General features: G+C 33.6%; 2 protein-coding genes across 5 annotated transcripts; both read left to right on the forward strand.

The window, feature by feature from the left end:
* Nucleotides 1–60: 60 nt before the first annotated feature.
* Nucleotides 61–15,401, forward strand: prr5a (proline rich 5a (renal)). Of its 4 annotated transcripts, none has more exons than XM_051100233.1 (10): nucleotides 61–290; nucleotides 5,226–5,406; nucleotides 7,177–7,287; nucleotides 7,377–7,457; nucleotides 8,848–8,896; nucleotides 9,002–9,059; nucleotides 10,663–10,754; nucleotides 10,844–10,984; nucleotides 11,223–11,361; nucleotides 13,090–15,401. In XM_051100233.1, exons 2-10 carry the CDS (start codon nucleotides 5,246–5,248, stop codon nucleotides 13,626–13,628), a joined length of 1,371 nt encoding a protein of 456 aa, XP_050956190.1. In that variant the 5' UTR covers nucleotides 61–290; nucleotides 5,226–5,245; the 3' UTR covers nucleotides 13,629–15,401. The 4 variants fall into 4 exon arrangements, with proteins under 4 accessions (XP_050956190.1, XP_050956192.1, XP_050956191.1 ...); XM_051100235.1 differs by having other exon boundaries at nucleotides 62–198; XM_051100234.1 differs by lacking the exon at nucleotides 61–290 and adding an exon at nucleotides 3,893–4,480.
* Nucleotides 15,402–19,169: 3,768 nt separating this feature from the next.
* On the forward strand, nucleotides 19,170–20,988 carry fbxl14a (F-box and leucine-rich repeat protein 14a). Its single transcript, XM_051100243.1, has one exon. It carries the CDS (start codon nucleotides 19,560–19,562, stop codon nucleotides 20,793–20,795), a length of 1,236 nt encoding a protein of 411 aa, XP_050956200.1. The 5' UTR covers nucleotides 19,170–19,559; the 3' UTR covers nucleotides 20,796–20,988.
* The last annotated feature ends 2,199 nt before the right edge of the window (nucleotides 20,989–23,187 follow it).

Consider the following 23,187-nt stretch of genomic DNA (forward strand, 5'->3'; position numbering starts at 1 on the left):
CATATCTTGACCCTTTGCACAATGGCGCGCGCGCACGTGTTGGGGCGTGAACGCGCCCACAGTCTGGACTCCCGTCTGGTCAGACAGTCTGCAACTCGCGAAGCAAATAGGAGGGGCGAGGATTGGGGATGCCACAGGAATGATCCATTAACCCCGCACAACCCACATCCGCATTTATGGATTAGTTTCTCCTGAAGTGTAAGCCGTCATACCTACTGTTTTTGTCATCATTGAACTTACTTAAATATCCCCGACTGCTCATATTCACTTTGCAAGCGGAGCACATGACGGTGAGTTGAAACATTGTTACGATGCACTACTGTTTGTGTGGAGTCTTAGAACAGGGAGTTTGATGCTAAACTGCGTTTTCACCCTGGATGAATGGTGCATTGTTGCGCTGTTTGTAAATAACAAACGTTCCATGATCACCATAAGGTACATTGAGTACCCAGTGCGTCAATCCCGCCATGAATAACTTATATAGCTTAATAAGCTACTGATGGAACATGTAACCAATAGAAAATGATGCATTGAAACACGGCCGGCGGGGTTGTTTGATTCGTATCGAGTTTTAATAGAACAGTCAAGCGAGGTCTGTCAGTCCAGAATGGGAAGTGATGCCCTTCCCCTCAGATAGCCTTCTCAGGTTTACACAGACGTCGTCGTTTTACCGTTGCGTTTACCTGTCTGCACTTTAGAAAGGGAAATGGACTCCTCCTGCTCCTGTAATACATCGTGGCTCGTGTCCTGGCACGTTCACTGAACAAAGGGAAACTGACATGAGGCTTTAGGGAAAGTGGAACATAAAGCAAAGTCACATATTTAGGTCGAGGCTGTTGAGATGCGTTTGTGTGTTTTTTCGGAGTGCCCATAAAAAGCTTTTACGCCCGCGTGGGCAAATGATGACAGACTGATGCAAGACAAGTCTTTTGTTGTAGTAGCCTATTTCTTTGGCGAAGCTTCCCGGATGGTCCGGTAGGGGGCGCGGGATGAATTGTGTTGCTGAGGAACACATGGAGAACGAATAACGTAAACAAGCACATCGATCCTCTTTCACAGCAGGCGAAATGAATGAAATTGACGTGTGTGAATCTAAGGCGGTTAGAATAGAGTTTTTAAACTGTGCTTCGTTTATGTAAATGGGTTGTAGCATGACTGTATAATCTAGACTGTTTACCAAACGCTTGCATCAGGGAGTTGTGAAATTTAAAGGGATAGTTCACCCAAAATCGAAAGTTCTGTTATCATTACACTCCCTCATGTCGTTCCAAACCTTTATGAAGTAAAATCAGACATCTTGAAGAATGCGTTGATCTCTATTTTCTGTAATTACAATGAATGCAGATGGAATCGTCAAAATGAATTTGAGAACCGCATCAGTTTAATTCGAGAACAAATCATTCAGATAGATCTTCCGATTCACTGTAGGTTAGTTAAAAAGATGCTCACCCACTTCTGTTATGAACATTAAAGAGATAGTTCACCCAAAAATGAAAATTATCCCATGATTTACTCACCCTCAGGACATCCTAGGCGTAAATCACTTTCGTCTTTCAGACGAATGCAATTGGAGTTATATTAAAAAATATCCTGGCTCTTCCAAGCTTTATAATTGCAGTGAATGGGTGTTGAGATTTTGAAGTCTAATAAAGTGCATCCATCCATCATAAAAGTACTCCACACAGCTCCGAAGGGCTAATAAAGGCTTTCTGAAACAAATCGTTGCATTTGTGTAAGAAAAATATCCATATTTAAAACTTTATAAACCGTAATTTCTAGCTTCCGCTAACTGTCGTACGTGCATTAACGAGAGAGTGTTGTTCCAGGGGATGATGTAGGATGTAGGCGTAGCGTAACACCGTGTCTACACCGGACGCAAGTGACACGGCGCGATGCAACAAAATACAGTAGAACCCATTATAATCATTGATGCTATCTACACTGGATGCAGCACGGCGTTGCATGACACGACAAATCCCCGACAGTAAACTGCAACCGCATTCTATAGACCATTTCGCTAGATGTAAACAACACTGGTCCAGAAGCACTTCCTGTTTTTTTGTTTTTTTTATTTATTTTTTATTTCACATATACAAATACATCTTAAAGGTGCTAATGTAACATTTTCATCCAGTCAAATGTTATGTTGGTTGTTATTTTTTTGTGATGTTTATGTAAAGTTAAAAAAAAAAGAAACAGGAAGTGTATCAGGACCAGTATGTTTACATCTGACGAAATGGTCTATTTATGATGCGCTCACACAAAGTTTAAATGATTTGTAATGGTCGCTTTGTTGCGACAGTGTAAGCTCTCGCAGAATATGCTAGTCTAACTTTTGTTTACAGCAAAGGAAAACCAGTCGTCTTTTGGATTATATCGAAATCCTCCGACAATTTTTCTTCCAAATCCTTGTTTTGTACTTCAAATTTGTGACAGGTGTTTTGTTTTGCATTGGCCTATGTCCTACTTCACCCACTGAAACACCACTCTCGTGAACAGAGTTGCCAGATTTTCACAACAAAACCCGCACAATTGTTACTCAGAACTATCCCAAAAGTAGCCCAATCGCATTTTGAGGGGTCCCCCATTAAAAATCACTTTCGGGTAAAATACACATGTTTTTGGCAAGAATTAGCATTAAACACATGTGCTAAATATTACATTATTTGGGTCACTTCAACCCACGGACATGAAAAACAACCCGTGGCAATAGTGTTAAAGTAGCCCAATTCTGGCAACACTGCTCGTGAACGTGCATACGACAGTTAGCAGAAGCTAGAGATTACGGTTTATAAAGTTTTAAATATGGTTATTTTTCTTACACAAACACATCGATTTGCTTTAAAGAGGCCTTTATTAACCCCCTGGAGCCATGTGGGGTACTTTTTCATTCTCAGATGCCTGTCGGTGTGCCGTCACACCAACAGAGGCTGCTCCCACAATAGTTGATTGACATGAGTGTTTTACCTCAGACCAGCTGTCACAGTCCAGTAACTTTCCTTGTTTCGATGCCGGAGCAGGGATGTAAGTTAGACAAGAATATCTCCGATTGAGCGACTGAGGTGTTGTGTTGCTGGATGTAATAATGAACATAGTGGTCGTCATTTACTCCCGACATCTGAGCTGCTGAAGATGCAGTGAATTACGTTTGTTTGTGAATGGAGTGCGCCTCCCAATCTAGATATATCCGTTCGCACGAATCATTCGTGATCCAGCTTCACTTACAGCAGATGTGAGTATAAGGGTTTTTTATGAATCTTTGCGATCACCTTTCCTTATAACGTGGTAGTTAGGAAGTTTAGTAGCTAAACGCGGCTAAAGTAAACAGGCTCATCACTCCACAGAGAGAAGAGAGGGGCGGGGCAAACAGAGCTCATTTGCATTTAAAGGAACAACCCCTTAGAATGAGATGATTTTTGCAGAGCTGATTTTGGCAAAGTAAAAAGGGTGTTGTTTTACAAAACCATTGAGAATTTTTAATCAAAGTATATTAGAGACTTTTCATTAAGACCCTAAAGAATCATATCAACTTGTGGAAAATGGGCATCCGATGACCCCTTTAACAGCTCACCGAAGGGGAAGATTTATCAGTAAAAGACTACTTAAATTTCAGTCTGTTTCTTACACAAAGTAATTGTAATTAAGACAACTAGGAATATGGTCCACGAGTTGTGTGAAGCTCTTTTATTGTCACGTTCACAAGGCAGCGGAATATGGTTGTCAGCCCTGTATTTTGAGTCCTTAATACGGTTACGTTCACGCACAGTACGGTTATTTAAGGGTGTGACAAACACATTCTATAGACCATTTCGCTAGATGTAAACAACACTGGTCCAGAAGCACTTCCTGTGTTTTTTTTATTTATTTTTTTTTATTTTTTTTATTTCACATATACAAATACATCTTAAAGGTGCTAATGTAACATTTTCATCCAGTCAAATGTTATGTTGGTTGTATTTTTTTGTGATGTTTGTGTAAAGTTAAAAAAGAAACAGGAAGTGTATCGGGACCAGTATGTTTACATCTGACGAAATGGTCTATAACCGAACTCACACCCGTAAATATTCAACCGCATTCTCGGAACACACGCGTTGTGTGAACGGAACAAGACTGGACAACTAGTTGTCCATCACGTCATTCAGTGCGGGAGAGCCGCTCTGCCACACGAACGCGCGTCTACCGTGTGCTACATGCTTTCATTTGTGGTTTCGGTAATTCACAGCGACGGAGAAATGACCTGTGTGTCATCCGAAAGTTTTACATCCAGTCTCCACCGGAGCCGCTGGCGTTAATTTTGTGTTCCGCGCGCGACTCAAATGCTCCGCTCTCCACCATATAAAAGCTTTTGTCGGTTAATGACAGTTTGATGGATGAACTCAGCTGGACTCTTGTCGTGTCAGAAAGTGATAAGGCTTTCAGTTCTATGGACGTCGCCATCTTTGATATTACTTTTATCACTGTCGCTATGGTTACTAATAAGGTATACTGGCTTGACTCCCGTTGCACGCTCATACAGACATATTGGACTTTAAGCAGCAGCCACGGATAGAAAGTCGCGCGTTAACCGGTTGCGCGTTCACGATTTTAACTGCCACTTCTTGACGTTCTACTGTAGCCTCTACTACGGGAGAACAGCTGGTTTGCCGTAGTCTTTACAACGTCACAGATTAGGTAGATAAATGTTACATTTTATAGTATATACCACTGTAATTCTACCATTAGTCTTTCATTTAATCTGTAATGATATGTTGTAAACTTAAGCCAATTTTAACGATGTTTTAATTTCTACAAAGATATGTCTGCTGTTGGCATCAGCACCTAGTTGCTTAATGATTTTTACGTTCTCGGCTACGGCGGGGTTACAGCTACTTCCGGTCATCGTAGCCGTTCCATTGCGCATTCGAGACTCTACTGTAAGCTGCTGTATGAATGGGACATTTCGAGACTCACACCTGTAAGGAAATGCAGTTGTCAGTCCCAAAAATTGACAGTGTGAACATAGCCTATAATTCAATTTTTAATTAAAGAAAGAACAACCAGTACATTTTTTCATTATTAAAAGTAGTAGTAGTTGTAAATAAGTCATACAGGTTTGGAACAAGATGAGGGAGAGTCAATGATGACAGAACGTGATCTAATTCCCGATGCATTTATGATGTACAGTAGCAGCAGCTACTACAACACATTCTCATTTTGTGACTTTCTTCATTCTTTTGTGTTATCAGAAGGACCAGAGATGTTCTGAATGAAAGGAGGAACTGGCAGCCTTTCGATAACAATGCTGGAGAACTTGAGCGGAGCCCACATTGATCGACCCGCCCCTAGATCATCCGCGTTCAGCTTCTCTGCCCTGTTTGCTCTGCCACACCACCTTCACATGGATGGGAGCAGTCATCCATTCAGGAGGTAAAACTGAACGGAACTATTAACACGCTCACATCCTGCTATACATACTCGTATCCTGTTATTTGTTTGCGATGTCCTTTGTTTTCCTGTATACCCTAAATAAGCCATTTTCCCAAATTTTCTCACAATGTGTGACATTCCTCAGTTTAGCACCTGCTGAGGGACCCACTTTGTGTACATTTCTTTAATATCAGTGGGATGCCACAGGAGACATGACAAAACATAGATTACTCAGTTCCAAGTACCAAAATGGGTTAATCAATATTAATGTAAATTCAATGAGTGGCGACAGGACCGGTGGGAAATGGATCAGAATTTTCCAGGGTAAAATCAATAAAAAAGTACAGTCACCACTGCAGCCTATACATGCATGAAATAGTTTGCAATATTTTTTTTACTCTTATATAAAAGTAATAAATATTTATAAAAGTTTTTTTTTTTTTTATCTTGAAAAAATACAAATATATGTCTTATATAAAATGTAATATAAATATAATAATGAAAAACATCATTCTTATTTTTATATGTAAAATAACAAAAAAATATTATTATTATTATTATTATTATTATTATATAAAATAATAATATACAATGTTAAAAGTTTATCCCTCTCTCTCTCTCTCTCTCTCTATAGTTCTATAAATGTATAAAATAATTATATATGAAAGAAAATGTATATCTTATGTTAAAATGTTACATTTTTTATTGTTATTACGATCAGTAATGTATAAAAAATGTAATTAATATAATAATACTAGTCATATTTTTATTTACTTTTGTACAACATTAAATAAAAACTGTAAAAACATTTATGTAATATGTATATAATTATATAAATATAATAAATCTAATTAAATTAAAAATTTGTATAAATAGAAATGTAATTAATATAATAAGTATTGCAATAAGTATTAAGTAATATCTTTATTTATATATACACACACACACACATACATACACACACACACATACATATATATATATATATATATATATATAAATTAATATTATATAATCATTTTTGTGTATATAGTAATATAACTGTTAATATAAAATAATTGTTACAAATTAAAAATTAATATAATATAAATTATAAAACTATAATATAAATTATAATATAAATTATAAACTATAATATAAATTGTAAAAATATTAATTATCATATTAAATATAATTATCATATTAAATATATATATATATATATTTAATATAATAATTTAATAAAATAATTAATATAGTTTTATAATTTATATGATACAAGTCATATTATTATTTACTTTTGTACAATCTTAAATAAAAACTGTAAAAACATTTTATTTTATAATAATATATATATTATATTATTTTTATGTGTTATTAAAAAATATATTGTTATTGTATGTGTAGTAATTACTGTGTGTGTAAAAAATTACAGGTTTTAGTGTTTTGAAAAGTAAGCGTATTTAACTCCAGCTCATATCACACGGGAGGAGCAGGTAGTCACTCCCTTACACTGGGAGTGTGAAAGGAAGGGAATTTTTGTGTTGCATAACTATTAAAGGAGATCGGTTTATCTTTGTGGGTGTGCGTGTGTGTTTGACAGAGAGAGACTAAGGAAAGGATGGGAATGTAATGTTAGGAGGAAGGAAATTGGTTTCTCAACAATAAAACAGTAGTTTCCTCCCCTTCACGTCTCTAGCTGCATCTTTCCAGCTCCTCCCCTTCTCTCACTTGTTGTTGCTGCTCTGGACTAACTGAAGTGTGTTTTTATCCCTCTGTTTGAACCATGAGGACTCTGTACCGGTTGAAGTTGGTAAGTTCTCCAAATCTGAGTCAGCTGGGCAAAAATGAAAAAGCTTCACTGGAGGAGAGAGGATCAGGTCCTAATGCCACATGGAACAGGTTAGTGTGTTTTTTTTTTTTGTGCGCAGCATGTGTCAATAAGTGTCATAAACTGAGATGTAATTTCACGTCTGTGCAATTTATTGCAGCATTCACAATGCAGTTATTGCTGTATTCCAAAAGAAAGGACTGGCAGACAACGAACTCTATACGCTCAATGAAGGCGTAAGGTGAGGGGTTTTTTAATGCGTTTTTATGGTCTTTTGTTTATTGTATAAAAATTGAGGGTAGGTTTGTGAGTTATTAATTTTACTATAATGGTAACCGCTAGCAGTGTATAAAATGTAAACGTTGGCAGCTGTGTATGCTTCACATTATCAGCACAGAACAGTTGTGAGAGGACGCAGAGCCTCAGTCCACTATTATGTAACTGTTACCAGAAAAATGAAGCAATAACATCCCAACTAAGAAAAACATACCCACATCATATTTCAACCCAAAATCAAATGTAAAAAATACAAAATTATTATTAGCTTATCTCTTACCAATAAGATTATGTTGTATTGTGATATTATTATTTTCTTCGTAATTAAGCACATTTTCCTCTGTATATCATGTATGATGCACTAATGAAAATCCTTCTGAACACAGTGAATAAAAAACATAACCTGCATATAATTGAATATAGTAATGATAATAGAACTCTTTGATTTACAAATAATTGCATAAATAATGTTTTTTTTTTTTTTTTTTTTTTTTATCTAATATTTTATTTAGTATTTTTTTATTTTACCTTTTTTTTAATAAGAATTGGGGGGAAAATGTTCTTAATTCTAAAAAAAAAAGTGCAAAAGTGTACAATTTCAGGCATTTTCATCCAAAATGTATTAGAATTAGTTGTAAATCATTTGTGGTTGGAAAGATTTGTTGTTGTATTTTAAGAAAAATTAATATTTTTTTCCACAAGAGTGTATTAAATTGTTAAAAGCTGACAATTAAAGACAACTATAATTACTTTTCAAATAAATGCTGTTCTTTTCATTCATCAAAGAATTCTAAAAAAAAAACAACAAAAAAAAACATATCACTGTTTCCAGAAAAATATTAAGCAGCAGAACTGTTTTCAACATTGATAAAAAAAAAAAAAAAGTAATACATGTTTCTTGAGTAATAAATCAGCATATTGGAATGATTTCTGAAGGATTACGTGACGCTGAAGACTGGAGTAATGATGCTGAAAAGTAGCTTTGCATCACAGGAATGAATTACAATTTGAAAAGTATATAACAATAAAAAATGGTATTTTAAATTGAAATAATATTTAACAATATTGCTGTTTTTTTTAAATCGAATAAATGCAGTCTTGGTGAGCTTAAGAGACTTCTTAAACACATTTTAAAAATCACGACCCCAAATGTTTGAATGGTATTACTGTATATAAATTATAATATATAATTATAAATTATAATTATAATAATTTATAATAATTTGAACATTTTCTTGTCAGTCATTTTAAGTCGAATTTCTCCTATATGTAGGTATAATGATTTCTCTTCTGAAACATATTTTAATGAATATTAGAAAATATCCTAATATTTTATTTTTATTTTATTATTCCAGGCAGCTATTGAAAACTGAACTGGGCTCGTTCTTTACAGAATACCTCCAGGTAAGATTTTTTTTTCTTTTTCCAGAGTTTCCAGAGATGTGTTTGTTCTAATAAGTACATTAAAAAAAACAAAAAACGTTTTTTCTCTCTTTACCTCATTGTCAGAATCAGCTTTTAACTAAAGGCATGGTCATTTTACGGGACAAAATAAGATTTTATGAAGGTATGCTCTGACATTTTAAAAACAAAACACATTCCTTAAAATGTTTTTAATTTTCATGTCATTACACAGTATTTCATACGAAAGCCCATTTCCGCCACTGAGTAAAACAAAATGTTATTGCAACTTTTCATCTCACAATTCAGAATTTTTTCTCAGAATTGCAAGAAATAAATTGCGAGAACTAACAAAGTTATTAAGTCACAATTCTAACTTGTTTTCTCACAAATGTGAGTATCTGGCAATTCTGACTTTTTTCTTGCAATTCTGAGTTTCTCAGAATTGTAAGATATAAACTCAATTGCAAGCCATAGAGTCAGAATTGTGTGATATAAACTCAGAATTATGAGATATAAAGTCTCAGTTCTGACTTTTTTCTCAGAATTGCATGATATAAACTCAGTTGCGAGAAATAAAGTCATAAACTTTTTTTGATCGCAAATGCGAGTTTGTATCTCGTAAATGTGAGTCTGTATCCCACATTTCAAACTTCTCGCAATTCTGAGAAAAATATAAACTAGGAATTGTGAGTCATAAAGTCGGAATTCCACGATAAAAACTCGCAGTTCTGACCTTTTTTTCTCAGAATTGTGAGATATAAACTCACAGTTGCGAGTTATAAAGTCAGAATTGCGTGATGTAAACTCCAAATTGTGAATTAAAGTTGAAATTCCAAGATAAAAACTTGAAATTCTGACTTTTTTCTTACAAATTAAAATTTGTATCTCGCAATTCTGACTTTTTTTCTCAGAATTGTGAGATATAAACTCACAATTGCGAGTTATAAAGTCAGAAATGCGTGATACAAACTCCGAATTGTGAGTTAAAGTTGGAATTCCAAGATAAAAAAATCGCAATTCTGACCTTTTTTTCCTCACAAATGCAAGTTTGTATCTCACAATTCTGACTTTTTTTCTCGCAATTCTGACTTTTTCTTAAAATTATGAGATATATTATTAGTTTCTATAGCCTGGTGGTTAACGCACTGACATATATTAGCACAACTGTGCTTCCAACCAACCTGGGTTCGACTCTCAACCCAGGTACCTTTGCCGATCCCTCTCCACCAAACACTTTCCTGTCAGTCTCTACTGTCCTGTCATCTAAAAAAAGCACAAAAAGGCCAAAAGAAAATGTGTGAGATGTAAACTCGCAATTGCGAGTTATAAAATCCAATTTTGAGAGGATGAAAAAATACTGATATGTTCTCCGAATTGCCAGTTTATATCTAACAATTCTGACTTAATAATTTGCAATTGCATTTTAAAGTCAGAATTGCGAGACATAAACTCCCAAATCTGAGAAAAAAAGTCACAGTTGGGAGTTATAAACTATATAAACTATATATCACTATATATAAACTATATATCATATATCGAGTTTATATCACGCAATTCTGACTTAATTTCTCTGAATTGTTAGTTTATATCTCACAAACCTGGGAAAAAAGTCAGAATTGAAAGATGTAAAAAAGAAAAAAGTCAGAACTGTGAGATAAAAAGTCACTGTTACCTTTTTATATTTATTATTCAATAGCGGAAACGGGCTTCCATAATTTCGCTTGTACACAAACAAAACAAACCGTTTTTCTTCTGGCTGAAAACAGGTCAGAAGTTACTGGACTCTTTGGCTGAGACATGGGACTTTTTCTTTTGTGATGTTCTTACTATGCTTCAAGCCATCTTCCACCCCGTCCAGGTACAGTCTAGTCATCCTGTGAAATAAGTGCTCAGACATCAATTACAGCAGTGGTGTGTGAATCCGTGTGTATGTTCATGGCATCTCAGGGGAAAGAGCCGTCTGTGCGTCAGCTGGCCCTGCTGCACTTCCGAAACACCATCACCCTTAACGTGAAGCTGGAGGAGGCTCTGTCCAGACCGCGAGCCCGTGTCCCTCCCTCCATCGTCCAGATGCTTTTGGTGCTACAGGTACACACAGACTTAGATCATGTGAAAGATCCAGCCATACTGTCATGAGCTGCACCCAGGGATTATACCATAGTGACTTCAAGACGGCTCATTTGCGATGATTTCAGCAGTTGTGTCATATTGAGTGAGACATTAATCATAGGCCTTGTGCGTCTCGACTGAAATGACTGTAATTAATAGTTCAAAAGGGATAGAGGCAAAGTGAAACTCCTAAATATGTCATCTTCACATCTTATAGGGGGTTCATGAATCTAAAGGTGTGAGTGAAGAATACCTGAAGCTGGAGTCTCTTATTCAGAAGGTGGTGTCGCCGTATCTGGGCACGCAGGGACTGTGTTCACATGAGTGTGGCGCCTCTCAGTGCTCCTGTGTTATCGGTGAGAGAAGCAATAAACCAGCATTTTCAAAACCAAAAGTTTCAGTTATGAAAAGAAAGAACTTAAAGGGATAGTTCACACATTTAAATGGCAGCTGTATATTAAGAAATAATAAATGAATGAATATAATATTCAGTTTTAACTAAATCTAGATAGTGAAAAAAAAAGAAAAGAAGACAAATTCTACTGATCAAATGTTTGGGGTCAGTAAGTTTGAATTTATTTAAATGTAAATATACAAGAGTAATGTGAGAGATTATTACAATTAAAAATAACCATTTTTTATTGTAATATATTTTAAAATGCCATTTATTTGATTGCAAAGCTGAATTGCAGTCAGTCTTATATGCTGATTTTGCTGCTTCAGAAATTTTTCTGATTATTATCAATGTTGAAAACAGTTGTGCTGCATAGTATTTTTGCTGTTTATTTATTTATTTTTAGGATTCTGTTATGAATAGAAAGTAGAACGTTTAAAAGAACGCCATTTATTTAAAATACAAACCATTTTATACATTTTCTTTTTATATACATCTTATACACAATCTTTTTATATACATTATAAATGTTTTTACGGTCACTTTTATTCATTTTATAGCTGAAAAAAACTTTATATAAAATAAAAATAATCAGAAAATAAAATCTTACTGATCAAAAAAGAAATAAATAAATAGTGTGTGTCTCTCTCTATATTTTTAAATTAAATTTTATTATTATTATTATTATTATTATTATTACGATTATTTATATATATATATATATATATATATATATATATATAATATATATATACTTTTTTTTTTTTTGGTCAGTAAGACCTTTTTCTGATTATTATTTTTATTTTAGATTAAGTTAGTTAGTTTATATAAATATATAATCGTAATAATAATAATAAAATTAAATTAAAAAATATATACAGAGAGAGACACACACTATTTATTTATTTATTTATATATTATATATATATATATATATATATACATTTTCTTTAAAAAAGCATGCATTATATAAATACTGAATTATTATAAAAACAAAATTATTATAAAAACAATAAGGTTTGGGAAAAAGTATGTTTTATACATTACCATTAACAGTAACATTATAAATGTCTTTACTGTCACTTTCTTTCAATTTAATGTGTTGTTGCTGAAAAAAATATAATACAAGCGATTTTACTGAATGAATAAATAATAAATAAATAATAGAATCACATTTAAAAAAATATGCATTGAGAAAAAAAATACACTTGATATAAAAACACTTGATATGTTTCCCAATTGGAATAATATCTGGAAAATATTCACTTTGCATCTTTTATTTACTTTTCTAATGCATTTTTTGTTAATATCTTTTCACCATAAATAATATCATTAACAAATACACAAAAACAGATTATGTCTCAAGAAATAACCTGTCACAAGGGAAGAGAGATAAACATTAAGAAATACTGATTTATTTGTTACTGTTAAAAATTAAAGCTGTCAGTTGTATAAAATTGAAAAAAGGCAGAATAAAACAATAACAATATCAAATTTATGTGTTAAACTTGCATGTAATAAATAGATGAACTGTCCCTTTAAAGATCTTGCAAGGTTGTTCTCCGCCATAAACATGTACTGCTTTAATCATGTGTGATTTAGTCACTGATATCGAAGGTTTGTCTGAACTGTACTTCTACTGCTAATAAAATGGAGTTAATCATTATTCATTTCTTAAAAATCTTTCCAGAGAGGCGTTTGCAGTATTGCTGGTCCAAATCTGCAGACCTGCCCTCCACTAATCCGGTAGTGCGCTCCAAGAGTTACAACATCCCCATGCTGACCCCCGTGGCCGAGTACGACTCCGAGGTGAGCTCTGTGGGCAGCGTCGGCATCCGGCGTCACTCTGCATGTGATGTCACTTCCTGCATAGAGCCCCAGGGCTATTCGGCCCTGTCTGTGGGAATAGAGACCAGCTCGACCCCCAGACTCTCACTGGATCACGACCTCACCCTGTCCGGTGTGATGCGAGGGGCCACGGGACAGCCCGCTCTGATTTCTCCGCCCGTCTTCATCCACACCTCCGCAGGGTGTCTGCACGCAGCGGACGCCCCGATGGCTTCGTCTGAGGCGGACAAGGCCCATTCGTCTCCCCCGAGCTGCTCCTCCAGTCCAGAGACGATTGTAATGCAGGGCCTGGACTCACTGGAATCAGATCCTGATGGAATCTTCATCGACTTTTCCCACTGCCGCTCCGATTCTTTTGGAACGAGTAGGAAAACTAGCTGATGTGAGGAATGCATTTCAAATGTTTATGAGTATAAACTACCACTATTTTCTGTGAACTTGTGAAGTAGCTATGTACGTTGTGATTTTGAAAACTGGAATCTCATTCCTGCTTTGCGCAAAAGCCAAGGCTGCTTTGTGGGAAAAAATGGGAGAAGACTCGATTTAAAGTGATTGTTTTCATAATGTTCTAAACCTGTGGATGAATTTTTGAATTTTTCTAGTTTTTCATAGACAATAGACATGGAATGTCTCCATTTTAATTATTACACATTTTACTGTCTCTCATTTATGGAAGCTTATTTCCGCCACGGAATAAATCTTACGATTTTGAGTTTGGATCTCACAATTCAGACTTTTTTCCCAGTACTGTGAGATATAAACTCAGAATTGCTCGCTGTTAATTCACAATTGCAGGAGAAAAGTTGAAATTACATTTGTTTTTTGTTGTTTTGTTTTGTTTTTTTGGCCACAAAAAACACCCAAAAAACCTGGAATTGTGAGAGATATCAGAAAAAAGTCAGAATTCTTAAAAAAAAAAAAAAAAGTTTAAAACTCTCAATTCTGAGGAAAAAAGTTAGTTGCGAGTTTATAATTTGAAATTGTGAGATATCAAAAAAAAGTCAGAATTCTAAAAAAGGTTTAAAACTCACAGTTCTGTGGGAAAAAGCTCTGTTGTTTTGTTTTGTTTTGTTTGGTGGCCAAAAAAAAAAACGGAATTGTGAGATATCCGGAAAAAAAAAAGTCAGTTGCACGATATAACCCGCAATTACGAGTTTAGAATTTGAAATGATGAGATATAAACTCGCCCCCAAAGCAATTACAATATATTCGAGAAAAAAAAAACGTTAAAATTCTAAAAAAGTTTAAAACTCACAATTCTGAGAAAAAAGGCAGTTTTGAGTTGTAACTCGCAATTATGAGTCTATAATTTCAAGTTGTGAATTCACAGCAAGTAAAAGAAAAATATCCCAATTACCTTTGTTTTGTGTTGTTTTGTTTTGTGGCCAAAAAGTTGTGAGATATCAAAAATAAAGTTTATAATTTAAAATTGTGAGATATAAACTTAGAATTGCTCACTGTTAATTCACAATTGCAAGAAAAATGTCATAGTTAAAATTTTTTTTTTTTTTTTTTTTTTTTTTTCATGGCAAAAAAAGAAATTGTGGGATATCCAACAAAAAGTCAAAATTATTTAAAAAAAATAGTTAAAATCACACAGTTCTGAGAAAAAAGTCTGTTGTGAGTTGTAACTCACAGTTACGAGTTTAAAATTTTAAATTCAGAATTGCTTGCTGTTTATTCACAGTTGCTAGAAAAGAAGTCGCAATTACTGTTTTGTTTGTTCTGTTTGTTTGTTTTTTTTGTGGCCAAAAAAAATGGAATTGTAAAATTTTAGAAAAAATGGCAAAAAAAAAAAAAAAAAAATGAAATTGTGGGACATCAGAAAAAAAGTCTGAAATTAAAATATTCGAAAAAAAACGTTAAAATTCTAAAAAAGTTTAAAACTCACAATTCTGAGGAAAAAAAGCCAGTTATGAGATGTAATATGCAATTACGAGATTATAGTTTGAAACTATGAGAAATAAACTCAGAATTGCTCACTGTTAATTCAAGAAAAGTTGCAGTTACTGTTTTGTTTATTCTGTTTTTTTTTTTCTTGTGGCCAAAAAAGTAGAATTGTAAAATTTTAGAAAAAATGGACAAAAAAAATTGTGAGATTTCAAAAAAAAGTCAAAATTCTAAAAAAAAAAAAAAAAAAAAAAAAAAAGAAAATGTAAGTCTCACAATTCTGAGAAAAAAATCAGTTGTGAGTTGTAACTCACAATTACGAGTTCATAATTTTAAATTGTAAGTTGTAAACTTATAATTGCTTACTGTTAATTCACAATAGCAAGAAAAAAAGTCATAATTATTTTTGTTTTTTTGGTTTTGTTTCTTGGCAAAAAAAAAATGAAATTGTGGGACATCAGGAAAAAAAGTCTGAATTCTAAAAAAGTTTAAAACTCGCAATTCTGAGGAAAAAAGCCAGCTGTGAGATGCAGTTACGAGTTTATAGTTTGAAATTGTGAGAAACAAACTCAGAACTGCTTGCTCGCTGTTAATTCACAATTGCAAGTTGTTTGTTTGGTTTTTTGTTTTGTTTTGTGGCCAAATTACGAGTTTACAATTTAAGGTTGTGAGATATAAACTCAGAATTCTGTTTTGTTTTGATTTGTTCCCGAAAAAGGGAAATATCAAAAAAAAAGGCAGACTTCTTAAAAAAAAAAAAAAAAAGTTACAATTCTGAGGAAAAAAAGTCAGTTGTGAGATGTAACTCATAATTATGAGTTTATAATTTAAATTGTGATATATAAACTCAGAATTGCTCACTGTTATTTCATAACAAGAAAAAAGTCACAATTACATTTTGTTTTTTGTTTTGTTTTGTGGCAAAAAAAATTGTTGTAAGAAAAAAGTCAGCATTCTAAAAAAAAAAAAGTTAAAAACAATTCTGAGGAAAAAAGTCAGTTGCAAGATGTAACTTGCAATTATGAGTTTATAGTTTGAAAATGTGAGATATAAACTCAGAATTGCTCGCTGTAAATTCACAATTGCAAGAAAATCACAATTATGTTAATTTTTGTTTCGCAGACAAAAAACAAACAAAACTGAATTGTGAGATATCAGAAAGATATTTAAAACTTACAATTCTAAGGAAAAAAGTTAGTAATGACTTGTAAATCGCAATTATGAGTTAATAATTTGAAATTGTAAGAGCTAAACTCATAATCGCTCACTGTTAATTAACAATTGCAAAAAAAAAAAAAAAGTCGCAATTACGTTTGTTTTGTGGCCAAAAAACCCTGAATTGTGAGGGGAAAAAGTCAAAATTCCACAAAAAAAGTTTAAAAATGTAAAACTCACAAAAAGTCAGGTGAGATATAAACTTGCAATTGTGAGATTATAAGAAAAAAGTCTACATTTCCATGGCAGAATGGCAGAAATAAGCTTCCATACTCATTTTATGTTTAAAAGTGTCGCATTTACTGTTTCGCAGGGCGAAATCCAATTGTTTCAATAGGAATTCACTCGATTAAGGATTTCGCAATGCATTCATCAAGTTGGTCACATGGATTCCCCACGTCAACCAGCAGAAAGCTGATTGGTTTATGAGTTACTTTTGTGTGAGCTCTGCTTTATACATCAAAACACAATCAACAATAGACAACTGGCAAAATTGTGAGTGCACCTTAAATGAGCTTCATGTATCGTAATGTGTTATGAGACGACAGTATGCCTATTCTCTTAACTGTAGAAATCTCTTCCATTATTGTCATTCTTGATCTCATGCACTATTTATTGTCATAGGGCTTTAAACAAACTACATTTAGTGCTTTTTAATCATTGCCAAGCTAACCTGCACTCTTAATGGTATGAAAAGAAAATAGTCTCTTAATCTGTGAGAATAACAGTCGCTAATGATAATATTGTACGTCTTGAACATGCTGTTTGTTTCTCAAGCTTGTTGCTTTTTTATGATGGTAATGAGCTGAGTGAAAGTTTAACAGGGTTTGCTAATTGAATGTGTTAACAAAAACTCCCTCTTAGTTCAAACTAAAATACAAAATTTCACTTATTGACTATGAAAAGCTATATTATAAGAAGGTATTTGTTCATTTAAAAAGACTATTATCTGGGTTTTTTAATTTAAGAGTTAATTTAGTTGGTAAATACCCGTATAATTGGATAAATATATAAGTATATTCCAGAATATGAAATTAAAATGATGCATAAAGACCCCGTTGTATGAAAAAATTATAAGGTACTTTAAAGATTTTTTTTGTGATTGTTGTTTCTTTTTTCTATGTATGTAAGCTTTTGATTTAGGTTATAAAATGGTGAATTGCTCTGTAGTTTTATAGAAAGAGATTGAGCATAACTTGCATAGATTTTTACACGAGCGACATTTTTAGAAATGTAAAAAGTTTACAGTGGTACTTTAATACCTTGCACTGTCATTTCTGAAGTCTGTGCTTTGTTTAATACTGAATTTGTTAACAGCTTTCATGTGTGCTGCTGTGGACAACCTCAACAAGACTGAATTTGTAGTAAAATACTTTTATGCTTCACGTTTATGCGTGTTTCAAAGGTTGTGTGTGAACAAATAGGCTGGGTTTTATATTGATCAGGCTCGTATTGTATTCTATGCTTTGCTAGATTTCTTTATAATCTTCTTTGGTAACTCAATCGGTAAGATTGCACAATGAGAAGGAAGCGTAAAAACCCTCACGTTTGATTTCGTATTCAAAGATAACTGTGGAGCTTATTTGTCACAAATCACCAGTGACGTTGAGCCGGAAGTAAAGTTCGATTCGTGAATGATTCGTTCATTTGAACCGAGTCTTTTAATAAGTTAGTTCACTAAAGCTTGGCAAAAGCGATTCTCACGGTTCGTTCACGAATAAGATCAAACGACTCAACGATTCACTGAACCGAGACCAGCTTCTTTCGAAATGAACCGATAAACGAGCATTTACAATGAAACGAGGATTTTACTCAAAGTAAGTTACTTTAAGACTCTAATATCAGAAAGTTTATAAAGAATGACTTATTAGAAATACATTTACGACCTAACAGATGTGCTTTTGAAAAATATGCTTACAACTTTGCTATTAAAACGTGGCAACTTTTTATTTATTATTGTAAAATTATATATATATATGTATGTATATATATGTGTATGTATGTATATATATATATACATACATGTGTGTGTGTGTGTGTGTGTGTGTATATATATATATATGTATATATGTATATATATATATGTGTGTGTGTGTGTATATATATATATGTATATGTATGTATTTTTTTGTTATATATGCATAAAAATAGACAACATAGAACGACATGAGAAAAGAAAATTAAGAGAGAAAAATAAATACAGAAATAAATAAATACTGAAATAAAAAAAAACAATTAAAGGGGGCCTAATCATCAAAAAATACCTTTAAAAGATTGCATAGTTTATAAAGTGTTTTTTTTTTTTATGACGCATGAATCTTTCTGAAACAGTAAGAAGGGGGTTATTGCAGAATCTGCATTTAAGTAATTTGCCAAAATCGCATTATTATCAAGCAAAAATTTAATTCACAATTCCGACAAAAGGACAAAATGTTTTACAGTTTTAAAACCAAAGTCACGTCTTACATATTTCAAACCGAGTCGATTTTATGAATATTTAAATAGGACGATTTTAGAAGGCTCACCTACGAGTATCTGCGTCATGACGTAAAGATTCACGTTTCGTGAACCAATTCTTTAAAACTGTTCAAAAGAACCGACTCGCGCAAACGAGTCGCACGTCCCATCACTAACACGGGGGGGTTGTTGTTGTTTTTAAAAACACAATTTAGATTCACTCGAGCAAATGTAATACTTAATACGTTTTAAAAAGAAAAACAACCACTTTTGAGGTACACTTCAAACCTTTTGAACACAAACACACGGCTTTTTTAATGTAATAAACCCAGTCTGCTAAACAATCCCCCTCCCCGTTTTGAATAGACGAAGACAAAGGCTACCGGAAACCGGACTCCATAGTTTTCGTCAAATGGCTGATTTGTATTCACGCGAAATCGTTTGTTTTCCCCAAGCGTTTACATTCAGTTTTTTTAAGTCGTTTCTGCGAGATTATTCATGGATATCTATTTATGTTTGCTAAACATGCGTCGCGATTTGGAAACAGTCGTTGCGAAGACCTGGCGGTGCAAATACAGCGACGTAAGCTGGTTATTCCAAGCTAATGAGTTTTAAAAGCAACAAAGCGCGTTTGTTTTTTTATTTTCGTTGTGCGTTTGCTTCCATTCCTCACGGCATTTGTTGTACATGCGGTTCACGAAGACCAGACCAGACTAGTAACTTCGCTAAGCTAACGAGCCGCGCTTAGAAATGGAGATCCACATCTCGAGCCTCTTCCCGGAGATCTTAGCGATGATCTTCAACTACCTGGACGTTAAAGGCAAAGGCAGAGTGGCGCAAGTATGCACGGCGTGGAGAGACGCCTCGTACCACAAATCCGTGTGGAGAGGAGTGGAAGCCAAACTCCATCTGAGAAGAGCAAACCCATCGCTGTTCCCCAGCCTGCAAACCAGAGGCATCAAGAAAGTCCAGATCCTCAGCCTGAGGCGCAGCCTCAGCTATGTAATCCAGGGCATGCCCAACATCGAGAGCCTTAACTTAAGCGGATGCTACAACCTAACGGACAACGGGCTCGGACACGCATTCGTGCAGGACATCCTGTCACTGAGGATACTCAACCTGAGCCTGTGCAAACAGATCACCGATTCCAGTTTGGGCAGGATTGCGCAGTATCTGAAGAACCTGGAGCTGTTGGATCTGGGCGGGTGTAGTAATATCACCAACACGGGCTTGTTGCTTATCGCCTGGGGCCTTCATAATCTCAAAAGCCTGAATTTGAGAAGCTGCAGACACGTTTCGGATGTAGGCATCGGACACCTGGCCGGCATGACGCGCAGCGCCGCGGAGGGCTGCTTGAGTTTGGAGCACCTCACGTTGCAGGACTGTCAGAAACTGACCGACTTGTCGCTCAAGCACATTTCTAAGGGCCTAAACAAGCTGAAAGTCCTCAACCTGAGCTTTTGCGGGGGCATATCCGACGCTGGCATGATCCACCTGTCGCATATGACCCAACTCTGGACTCTTAACTTGCGCTCCTGCGACAACATAAGCGATACGGGGATTATGCATCTCTCCATGGGCGCTTTGAGGCTGTACGGGCTGGATGTGTCGTTTTGCGACAAGGTGGGCGACCAGAGCCTGGCTTATATCGCGCAGGGCTTGTACCAGCTCAAATCCCTGTCTCTTTGCTCGTGCCACATCAGCGATGACGGGATCAACCGGATGGTCCGGCAGATGCACGAACTCAAGACGCTGAACATCGGCCAGTGCGTGCGGATCACGGACAAGGGCCTGGAGCTCATAGCGGACCACCTGACGCAGCTGACCGGGATAGACCTGTACGGCTGTACCAAAATAACAAAAAGAGGACTGGAGAGAATCACCCAGCTGCCCTGCCTTAAGGTGCTGAACTTGGGACTTTGGCAAATGACCGAGGTCAAGGGTTTAGGAGACGCGTCTGAGATCCTGCCCTGCTACACCTCGTAACTACCTCAGCGATGTCTTTCTTGCTTTTCTAAAGACGTGTCTCATGTACTTTGTTACGAAGCCTGTTTTCGGAAAAGAGGCTTGATGTAGTTCAAATTGAATCAGCAATAAAACACTGAACAGCCTTCCTTAATGGTATATAGAGTCTGAATTCTGACGGTTCCCTTGAATGCCTTTTGTGTTTTTTTTTTTTCTGTACTTTGTTTTAGAGCTTCATATTGAGGTAAAATGACTTTTATTCTCATTTCCACTGACAAACACATTTTGTCACTGCCTTTAAGTATTTATCCTGAAATACCAGCATTATACTGTAAATTGATGAGAAAAAATGTTTACCATGTGCGTGGACACGGACGGAAATCTTGCTTGTTGGTTTTATGTGATTCCTCCCTGGTAAAACGGAACATATGCAATTTAAACTTTGTTTAAAAAAAGGCCAGTTTGCTTGTTAAAGACCTACAAGATGTTTGTTTATTTTCCTATGATAAATGATTAAAGCTAAATTGTTTTTAACTAAATTGTTTTATTCCTGGTATTTTTTTAAAAATACTTTGTATTCTCCAGTTCAGTAGGACAGTCATTACTTTGACATTCTGTTACTATTTTATACTACACATACTAAACTCAAAAAACAAGCCTAATTAACTTAACAGTGCAGATAACATAATAATTGAATATGCAATTTTTTTTTTTTTTTTTTTTTTTTTTTGCAAATATATTACATTTAATTATATAAATATATTGTATATATAATACAGTGATGGCAATTTGCTGGAACAGCCACAGAAATTTATCAAAAATACAGAAATATTAAATGTGTATGTATATTTTTTATTAATTATTATGTAATTATTAATTTAAAAAAATCACTGATGAGAAATTGCTGGAACAGGCATTATGTAAATATAAACAAACTATATGTGCATATATATATATATATATATATAAATACAGAAATATTTTACAATTCAATTATTTATTTATATGATTATTGTCACATTTTAAAAAAGTTTTTTTTTTTAAATCTCTGATGACAAGTTGCTGGAACAGACAAGTAAATGTATAAAAAATACAGAAATATTTTACAATTTTTTATTTATATGATTATTATTATCACATTTTAAAAAGTTTTTTTGTTTTTAAAAATCTCTGATGACAAATTGCTGGAACAGACAAGTAAATGTATAAAAAATACAGAAATATTTTACAATTATTTAATTATATCATTATTATTATCACATTTTAAAAAGTTTTTTTTTTTTAAATCTCTGATGACATTGCTGGAACAGGCAAATAAACGTATAAAAATACAGAAATATTTTACAATTATTTATTTATATCATTATCATTGTTATTATTATAATCACATTTTAAAAATTTGATTATAATTGCTGGAACAGGCACAGAAATGTATAAAAAATACAGAAATATATTACAATTATTTAATACTATCAATATATTATTATTATATTATATAAATATAAATAAACATAATTATATATATATATATATATATATATATATATATATATATTTTTTTTTTTTTTTTATCAGTGATGACAAATTCCTGGAACAGCCACAGAAATGTGACTGTAATCTGTAATCAAAAATACAGAAATATTTTACAATCATTTAATTATATCAATATATTATTATTATTATTATTATTATTATTATTATTATTATTATTATTTTAACCTTTTTTGGACTTTTTTTTAATCAGTGATGACAAATTGCTGGAACAGTCACAGAAATTTAGCCAAAATTTGGGAACGTGGAGAAATGCATGTGATTATCTTACCAAATTTAAGGATTTATTCATAGATTAATAAAAACAAGCCAAAATAACTAAAAGGTATAGACAGCATGATAATAATTATGCAACATCATGCAACAAGATAATAACTTTTTATAAATTTTTTTTAGTAAAAATACTTAAATATATTACATTTATTTTATTATATAAATATTAACTACATAATCACATGCTATATGCCATATATATCAGATATATAATCAGTGAAGACAAATAGCTGGAACAGCCACAGAAATGTACCAAACATGCATAAATAAATACATAAATACATTACATGAATCATATAAATATATAAGTACATAATCACATGCTATGAATATATATAGAGAGAGAGAGAGAGAGAGATTAGTATATATAATAATAAAATACCATTATTGGCTTAATTACTTTAGGAAAATTACATTTAATCACATTGAAATGTGGAGAAATACATTCGATTCTGTTATCATGTTGGATTTATTTCTTTGCATTATTAAATGGAGATCTTTTTGATTAAAACATGCAGTAAACTCAGTAATATTGTAAAATATTATTTACATTTAAAGGTAACACTTTTTTTATTGTAATATGTTTAAA

The sequence above is a fragment of the Labeo rohita genome, chromosome 25 (assembly GCF_022985175.1).
Source record: "Labeo rohita strain BAU-BD-2019 chromosome 25, IGBB_LRoh.1.0, whole genome shotgun sequence".
NCBI classification, from domain to species: Eukaryota; Metazoa; Chordata; class Actinopteri; order Cypriniformes; family Cyprinidae; genus Labeo; species Labeo rohita.